General features: G+C 45.7%; 1 protein-coding gene across 2 annotated transcripts in view; it reads right to left on the bottom strand.

Annotated features, from left to right (window-relative positions):
* gpm6ba (glycoprotein M6Ba) overlaps positions 1 to 10,000 on the bottom strand; it is a 34,931-nt gene that overhangs the window by 19,506 nt on the left and 5,425 nt on the right. The window contains exon 1 of one of the 2 annotated variants that reach the window (XM_076296385.1): positions 3,412 to 3,732. The exons of the other annotated variant lie outside the window; for it this stretch is intronic. Coding sequence (XP_076152500.1) covers positions 3,412 to 3,481 — 70 coding nt within the window. The 5' untranslated portion in view covers positions 3,482 to 3,732. Of the gene's footprint in view, positions 1 to 3,411; positions 3,733 to 10,000 lie in introns of those variants that run through there. 2 annotated transcript variants of the gene reach the window in all.

Here is a 10,000-nt window from a genome sequence, read left to right as displayed (position 1 = left end):
CAGGCTGTGTGCACGCTAGCATACAGCACCATGTCCACCACTCAGCAGGCTTCAGCAGGAGGGACTCAAAATGGCACAACACTCAGCTGGGCTTTTCCGGTGCCGTGCCAAAAAAATGCCCATCCCTCAAATGAAGAGCTCTGACTAAAGGAAATGACAGTTAGACCCAGTGCATCCCCACAACACACCCTTATGGTGGTGTAAATATGCCAAGCAAGAGGAAAGGTTTGTAAATGAGACCTGAGAACATGGTTTTGACAGAGCCACAGAAAGGTGTCGGGCCAGTAATGTCCATGCACCATGATCGCCATGGAGTTGCCATGGAGATGACCACACTTATGCATCACTGAACTTTTTACTCGACAATACCAACAACCGCTGCGGCCAACAAGATACTGTCAATGAAAAATAATAGAAAAGCATGATGATTTATGATTTTGCTTTGTTGTGCATGTGGAGGAAAGCACAGCCACCTATATCTCCACCACCATCACCCCACCACACCCCACCTATGCCGCTGATGTAATCCGTAAACCAGACAGGAGCTCCATACCCAGGCAGTAAGGCGGCGAGCGAGAGAGGGAGAGGGGAGAGAGAAGAGGAGAAGAGGGAGAGAGAGAAGCGGAGTTATGTAAGATGAGTTCCTCCCTCCTCTTCCTCCTCCTCCTCCTCTCATCCCCCTCCCCCACCCGCAGAGAGGGAGACGGAGGAGGAGGGTGGATGCATGTGACCATGCCAGAGAGAGTAGGAGAGGGAAAGATGAAGGGAAAGACAAAGACAGGCAGAGAGCATGAGAGAGAGAGGGAGAGAAAGAGAGAGAGCGAGAGAGAAATTGGAGAATGTTCAAGAATGAGATGAATAAAGATATGCAGAAAGTCTGAGAGTTAGAGTAGAGCTGAAAGCGGGAATTTGGCAAAAAAGAAAGAGAAGATGTGTGAGGAGAGAAAAAGAGATATATAGAGAGACGCTGTCCTCCATCTCATCCACCACCACCGGCGCTTCATGAGATAAGGTTTCCAAGTCTCTCCCTTCCACTGCTTGCCAGCCCAGTATCGAACCGTCACTTGTTTCACACGGGGGAATACCCATGATCCTCCTCTTTTATAGGACACCTCTCCTCGTCTTCTCATGGGCAGCTCACACTAACTATCCAATCGAGAGTAAGCAGGTCTGGGATTATCTCAGTAATCAGAAAAACAATTTCAATCCCACATCTGGGATTATATCCTTTCATGTAGCATGTTAGTCATGTTATTTATTCTCTGGCCTGGATCAGTAACCTGCTCTTATGATTGCCCAAGGGACTTGGAGCTAGAGGTGATGGGTCAACTCCTCTGAACTGATGCATAACTTTATTCATCTGCGGATTCATAATTGCAGGCTGGATGTTCAATACATGGCAAATTACCTCATTCCAGTAGCCCCTCCTTGACCAATGCATCCCAATCCAACACATCAGATTTTCGACATATTTTCCATAAGAGAAAGGTAGAATCAAACCAAGTGAATGGGACTGGAGTGACCAGGGAGGTCATTCCATATGACAGAGCACCAAAGATGCAACCAGGTAATCAGTGATGTTGTCGATCAGCGATCGCCTCAAACATATGGGGATACATATCAAACCAGAGGATGGGGTTAATATTAGAAAGTAGGTGAGATTACGCCACGATGATTAAGTGGATGACCAAGCCAATGAAAGCGCACTGATGTGGGTCACTGGTGAGGACGCGGTGCTGATTCCTTGCCCTCTACCCCAGAGTGCTGTTCCCTCCCATCTGTGGCGCCGAGGGGTACCAGAAGGGCGATGAGAGGAGAGGAGGGGACAGGAGGGGACGGAGATGTGGGGACAGAGCACCATGCAGGACATCAACTTACCCATGACCCAGAGTCCCACACCAGCAGCAACGCAGTACACATCCGTTATTAATGATATGTGTGCCACACAAGGGGGCCATCCGTTACCTTATTAAAGTATTAATTTAATCTCCCTGTGTGGCTATGCAATATTCATCCAACAGCTGGGTCACTTATTTGTCTTGGGTGTGTCAAGGATTTAATCATACTGGGCTTAGGAAGACCCTCCTCAGTCAAATGTACACATATCACACGTAACCTTGTTGCACAACACACACACATGCACGCACACACACACACACACACACACACACACACACACACAGGCTAATCAATCAGAATAAATCATTTGAAAAGGGAAATACGTTGATGTGTTTGGGTCCAGATGTGGGTGTGATTGTGTGAGTAATATTTGGATCAGATTTAACTAGCAAGTGGTTGAGATATCAGCATCTGGTTGAAGGTGGGAATGGCGTGGGAAAAAAGGGGGGACTCCACCCTTTCGAGATGAAGGCTGCATCCAATCTCAAATGTGACCATGATTCCCTTGTCAAATATGCACTAGAGGATACACAATCGATAAATAATTCAGAGTAAACAATAGCGGTGGTTTTCTATTTCCATCTCACCAATCAGAAGGCCTATTTTATGCCCACCTTTTGAAATTTTAACGGATGACCTACTAAGTGGCACAACGTACTAAAAAAAGATCCCAGTCCTTTGCTTCATTATCCTCCTATAAATAAATAAAAACCACACTATAGGCGCACTATGTTCATTATACACTGGTGTCTTAGGAGAGAACGAACAAAAATACCTAAGTGTGCCGCTGTGATTAAATACAGATTACAATCAATATCTAGTATTGATACTCAAGCCAAAGCTTTAAGTGTCGATTCGCACGCATATTTCTTATCCCTTACGAGCCGTCAAAACAGCCGAGATCGACCACAGCCTAGCCTACTCATGCGGTGCGGAGCGCTTAAAAATGTAAACATCGTTTTTTTTTCTTTTCTTTTTTTATGCGACACCTTGCATCGAACAACAAAGCCACTTACGACGACGGTGCACTGGACAGCAGAAGCCATAATCATCATTAAGACCTGTGCTTCTTCATACACCTGATCACTGGAACCGTGCCGAGTCGACCCGTTCAGCAAAATATCAATAACAGAGGTTCTAACGGACCACGTTCCATCAACTGGTCTCCACATTGCTTCGCTTGCAAACGCATGGGTTCGGAGGTGTTGTCATATCAAGGGTATTGGCATTCACTGGGGGAAAAAGACGGACACCGACATCCCCAAATGTCCAGCGAGTTTCAACGTTAATACAGGTTACAGTGTTGCATTGTTGTTTATACTATTGCCTTTCAATAACCACTGCAATTAATGCTGCTGGTGTTATTCCAATATTCCCAAACGCATCAAAGCAGAAAAACACTGCCTTTGTGTTGTGGAGAAAGCAGCTATCTCAAGCACCGTGGCAAAACCCGTATTGTAAACAGTGCATAATTCCAAACCATTTTAATTAGGTTACGATTTCACGCCGTACCTTTGCTTTCCTGGTTCTCGTCTTGGTTCTCCTCAGCGTTGTTCTCCATGGCTGGCTTCATTCCATCCATCACGTATGTCTTCTAAAGGATACTTTACTCCTAAACTGCGAATCTTTCTCCCTCTCTTGCGACTGTTGTGTAAATCACAATCTTCCGTGAAGATGTAAAGGTCTTGTCAGATAGGATTTTGCTTAGATTAGTGGCTCTCAGGCGACAGCGGCTCGAGCGCAGAGTGGGTCCGTCTTTCGCACAACCAGAGGGGTATGGCACCGCGTTCACGTTCACAAAGACAAAATCTGCACGAGTCGGTTCAGCGGGGGAGCGCGTGTGGCAGATTCATTCCTTTACCCGTATTTAGCATCTCGCCCACCAACAGACGCAAACGGCCAGCGTGCGCGCGCAAACTCTCTCTCTCTCTCTCTCTCTCTCTCTCTCTCTCTCTCTCTCTCTCTCTCTCTCTCTCTCTGTGTCTCTCTCTCTCTCTCTCACACACACACACACACACAGTGAATGCAATCAGAGGAGATAGGAGACATAGTGTGAGGGTTGCAGCAAAGATGATGAAAGTTTAGATACAGTTATTAAGGAGTCAGGAGGGAAGGTAAAGACAGGAAAACCGGCCTAACAGATAGCAAGCTGTACATGATGAATATTGTGTTTGGAACTTCATTGATTATTGATTTGATTATCTACATTGCTGCCATGTGAAGATGGAATTTGATGACCGCTTGAACAGCTCTGACATGTGAGAATGAAGGAGACCTCATATGAAAAATCAAATAGAAGAACACAAGCACTCATCCCAATTGCTCCCCTTGGACACTGTTGGCTGATAATAAGGGCATCCTAAAACAAAAGAGAAGCCATCTGTCCAGAATCCTCTTAAATAAGGTATTAAATCTCGTCCACGTGACCCCCACTGCTGGGGCTGCTCAAAACGCTGTCCGGCCGACCAGACAAAGGATCATGCTGTCCAGGAAGAGGAGCTAAAAGCACAACCAATCCTCCCAGCCCAGCAGACGACCAGGGAAGCACACCAGACTCCGGGAGAGCCCTGGTGCCCTGGGCTGGGTTGAACATCACTAGCAGGTCACACCCTCAGACACACAGCCACTGGGCCCCTGTAGCTTCCGTCAAGGCAAGGCCAGTGTAGCAATTGCATTACAGAGAGGGTCACTGGGTCGCTGGTCACTGAAGGATATCTCTTTCTATCTGGTCTACACACTTCATATAGCCAGGGTCAGGGATAGTATGGGTGTTGATACTGTATGTTGATAAGTCACCCAATATGGTAACACAATGAGCTATGGATAAAGCCATGCAACACAATTCATTGCAAGAAATTGGGAGTATGGGGTACATGTTAGTAATTGCTATGCCCCCATCATTATTTAGTTTATGATGGTCTATGCCTGGGATATGGGCTACACACACACACACACACACACGTGCACGCATACACACAGAGAGAGAGAGAGAGAGAGAGAAAGAGAGAGAGAAAAAGTGGAGATGAGAGAAAGGAGAGAAACGTTCAGGTTATTTGGCAAAGCCCAGCTGAATAGTGTTTACTAAATACCAGCCCTCCAGACCGAACCTGACATGGAATCTCTCTTCAACCACTGACACTGGGAAAGCACTGGGATTTTCACACCAGGATGCACAACATCAGGGTAGCCAGGCCCACTGTCTTACCAGTGTTGTATCCAATGAGGTAAAATATAATTTCCTGCCATCTTTAATGGATGGGGCAAAGTTAGGCAGACAGAGTATTGGAAATTAAATGTGGGGAATGCAATAATATAAGAAAACTTTGATGGTGTCAGGGTTTAAAAACTCTGGGTTTCCACCCTAAACAGCCAGTAGAAAAGTTATACTAGGTGATGTAGATACTCTGACACAGAAAGGTGATGAAAGATAAACCTTTTGCAAACCCCCATAATTCACCATATGTACGGTTTACCTTAAAACACAATCTGTTTGCACACAAACCCGGAGGTGCCACACAGCACTTGGTGATGGATGTTTATGACCCGTTAGGAGTAGAAACCATGATACAGCAGATATATGGGACATATAAAATTATGTGTTAATACATTCATACATCAATAAAGCTCCACTACATACATACATACATACATACATACATACATACATACATACATACATACATACATACATACATACATACATACATACATACATATATATATTTCTTGATACTCTTCATCCAGGATATATTGAATAGCGTAATGAATGTATTAAGCTTTGCAGCAGATCAATCAGAAGAGCTGTGATTTGCATGTTAGAATCTATCCATCAATCTACTTTCAATCAGTAGTGTATCAGGTCAGATGTCAGTGCATTGTAATATATAAAGTGAATGAGTCTAGCTATGAACAAACAATTGAAGTAATAAAGTGCCAAAGAATCACTACAAATAGTCTCTTTCTCTCACTCTCTCTTTCTCTCTCTCTGATTTATATTATCGGTAGGAGCTGGTCAGACAACTTCCACTTGAGGAAAAGCCTGGACAAGCCAGTGAGAACAAAATGGATGCTGGGTGAATTTTACTGTCTGTTCCCGAGCAGTGGGGATCCACTAGGTGCCTTCACACAAGATCAAAGAAAGGTTTTTTTTTCTCCCTCTCACAGACACAGACACAGACACATACACACTCTCTCTCTCTCTCTCTCTCTCTCTCTCTCTCTCTCTCTCTCTCTCTCTCTCTCTCTCTCTCTCTCTCTCTCTCTCTCTCTCTCTCTCTCTCTCTCTCTCTCTCTCTCTCTCTTTCTCTCACACTCACACTCACACTCACACTCACACTCACAGTGCTCAAGTTGCATGCATTGTGTGACCACACATACTTAACTATATCAGATACACAGTACAGTGACATTATATTATGGTTCTCTGTCCTGAAACAAGTTGTCTTCTTTGGTCATATTCAGCTGCAGTAGTTGGCCAAACTAGCAGGAAGTTGACACAGATCAGTAGATTACTGGCAGTCGAAGCGTCAGTGTTTGTACAACGTGATTTGGTTTGACACTTCAAATGCTATAAACACATACAAATATCTTTGCATATTGTAAATAGATACTCTACAGATATGTTCAAGAATGTAAGCCAAGGTACCGCGACCTTTGAATACAGTTTATAACATCAACTATGATCTAACCAATGGCATTCCTGCATTTGAGGCATGGGTTGGGGCGCGGCCTATGCTGCGAGTAAATGAGGTTTGCTGGACAAGTAGTGTGCCTAAGACACAGATCGCTGTGGTGATTCTGAGGGCTGCTTTTGTGCCCGGCCATCCCATAATCGTCCCTGAATTTGTGGGTCACAGATTAAGCGCTTGTCTCATGGATGAGAGAACACAGTCGCTGGCACTCTCTCTCTCCCTCTCCCAGGACTCAGCTGTGTGTGAGCGATGAGCGTGCTTACACACACACACACACACACACACACAGCTCACACATATGATCTGCGTGACTATGAAACAAACAAACAAGCACATACACACAAACACACACACTTTCATGCAGACACACTTCCACATTGAGATGTACAGTAAATTGTCTCATAAACATACAGTACCACATACTGTCTCCTTGTTTCTCAAACACTAATCATGTCAATCGAGCACATTCCATAATGTGTATGGAATATGTGTACAAAATGTGTATGTGTGTGTTCATGGAGCAGCAGTAGGTATGGTAGGGGGTCTGTTTTGAGAGGTCGATAACGGCTCTCTAATCCCTAGTGGCTTTTGGGCTAAGCCTATATCCCCCATACTAGACCTGATCCGCAGCCAGGCACAATAGTAGGGTCTCGGGTCTAGACAGACTACAGTTGGTTAAGGACTACAGATAGGAGAGCTTAGACACAACAGCACCGACACATAAGGTCTCTCTCTCTCTCTCTCTCTCTCTCTCTCTCTCTCTCTCTCTCTCTCTCGTGTTTATCTGTGTGTGTGTGCGCGTGCATGTGCACATGGTTGTGAGAGAAATACAACACGATAGATAAAGAAGAAAAGTTTTATCAACTTAAAATATAACCTTAAGACAAAAGTCAACTCAACACACCTGAACCTGGACTCATTAAATGCCTGACCTTTCAAAACATTCCCTTATTCAATCTCCATTCCCCTCTCATTCCTCCAGTTTCTCTTTCAAACAAAACAAGCATACCTTCTTCAGCTCTGTTCTCCGACACTAACTGATGAGCCCTACATTTCGAGCACAGAAATACCCCCCCCCCCACACACACACACACACACACACACACACACACACTCTCTCGCTCCCACCCATCCCTGTTCTCCGCTCTCTCTAACCATGCCAGGGTTCGCTGCGTTGCCGTGGTGGACACGGCAGCCGATGGTAACGAGGTCATTACGGCTTGGTTTTATGCCCTCAGACGGAGAGCTAATGTGGAAAAAGAGCGGAGAGGTAGCCAGCGAGGGCCTTTGAAGCCTCTCAGTAAACACGAACAAGAGGCCCGAGCCTTCTATGGCAGACGAAAGGGGATACAACTCATGATGAAGCACAGAAGGCCGCCATCACATATACTATGGCGGAGGGAGAGAGAGAGAGAGAAGGCAGAAGGAGAGGGAGAAGGAGAGAAGAGAGAGACAGAAGAGAGAAACAGGGAGAGAGCAAGATTCTTCAAAAGTGCAATGGTATAACGTGTCCCAAAAAGGCTTGTTTTGATGAATACAGACTTCAGTCAGCAGCAGCGTTTCTGTCCTGAACATTCTGTCTCACAGCGAATAAATAGTTGTGGTATAAACATCACACGTTTCAATATATAGCCACACCACAAACAGGCACACATATTCATTAAAATAGACATACATCAAATCCTAACTGTTTGACAGTGAAGCGAGCACACACACACACACACACTCACACACTCACACACTCACACACTCACACACACACACACACACAAACACAAACACCAGAAAATCCTACCCTCAGATGACCTCTATATCAGCTACAAACACTCAACATTCACCTAACCAATCAACTCAGACACACACACACACACACACACACACACACACACACACACACACACACACACACACACACACACACACACACACACAACAATAACAACCCAAACAACTATGAGCAGTTCTAAATGTGTTTAGAACATCAACCAGTAGCCAAGCCAGTCACATACAAATACATAATTCGATGATACAACTAGATGTTGTAGCACCATGATGGTTGGCAGAGATAGTGATGATCATGAATGGAAGGAAAGGTCATTGCTATAGAGACAGACCTGAGGAGGTCGGGTCGGTGGCCATGACCCTCTGAACTGCTGCCCTATTCCCCCCTCACCATGGACGTTTTCACCTCTCACTATACATTAGTGTCAATGTTGCTTTACCACTACTTCATGATCAGCTCAGTGCATTACTGTTGAAGTAATAAGATCATAAACACACACACACACACACACACACACACACACACACACACACACACACACACACACACACACACACACACACACGTAGGCATGTGCGCACATACAAACACATGCACGCACACACACAAAGACACACACACACACACACAGACACAAAGGGAGAATTAATTGCCTCCTGCTGGCACCTCTGTCTAATCCTGCTGCCTTTAATGGACTCTAGTCTCCTCTGTAAAAGGGAAACTTGTGCAGGAAAGGCCTCCAGCTCCACTGACACCTGCCCCCTCCACTTCTGCTGCCACACCCTATTGATCAATCCACCCATCCACAACACCACTGCACCCTCCCCCATCCAGAGGCACCACTCCCTCAATCTGCTAGGGGGAGGTCATGGGGGAGTTGTTACACTGCACTGGCCAGGATTGAGAATTATACATCACTGCAGAAATGTGTGCATGTGTGTGTGTGTGTGTGTGTGTGTGTGTGTGTGTGTGTGTGTATAACGATGAGGTGTGTGAAAGAGAGAGAAAGAGAGAAGAAGAGAGAGTTGTGCATGTGTGTTTACGTGTTTCAACAGGCATGAGCACGGACAGTGGCCAGTGGGAGTGTGTGAGTGCTCATGCAAATGTGTGTGTGTGAGTGGTGTGAGAGAGAGAGAGAGAGAGAGAGAGAGAGAGAGAGAGAGTGCATGTGTGTGAGAGAGACAGTGTGTGTGTGTGTATGTGTGTGTGTGTGTGTGTGTATGTACGTGGTGAGAGAAAGAGTGTGTGTGTGTATAGTGTGGGTGAGAGTGAGAATGTGTGTGTGTGTGTATGTGTATGAGTGGGTGACCCACTTTGAGCTCGGCCACTCCACCCGCTTACGACCCACTCGTCTCCAAGGAGACGCCTGGAACAGAGACAGCGTTGATCCCCATCGTGGCTGGATTGTCTTAATCCCCCCAGTACATGCACACATCTCAGGCTGGATTGGGGCGTGCTCAGGGACACTAAGTGTAAGCCATCATCAACATAAAACAAACATAAAGCCAACACACAGCCCAAAGGGTCCAGGGCCCTGCACATCCCAGCCACCAAATGGCAGCGGTGTCATGTAAACACAATGGGGTAGCTATTCCTATTGAGGCATGAAAGCTGTGAAAACACACAT

The sequence above is a fragment of the Alosa pseudoharengus genome, unplaced genomic scaffold (assembly GCF_046254945.1).
Source record: "Alosa pseudoharengus isolate Yale_2024_CS ecotype anadromous, Long Island Sound unplaced genomic scaffold, YU_APseudo_1.1 YU_APseudo_1.1_scf_20, whole genome shotgun sequence".
Lineage (NCBI taxonomy): Eukaryota > Metazoa > Chordata > Actinopteri > Clupeiformes > Clupeidae > Alosa > Alosa pseudoharengus.
The sequence above is the reverse complement of the archived record's forward strand: the minus strand, read 5'-3'. Positions and strand labels throughout refer to the sequence as shown.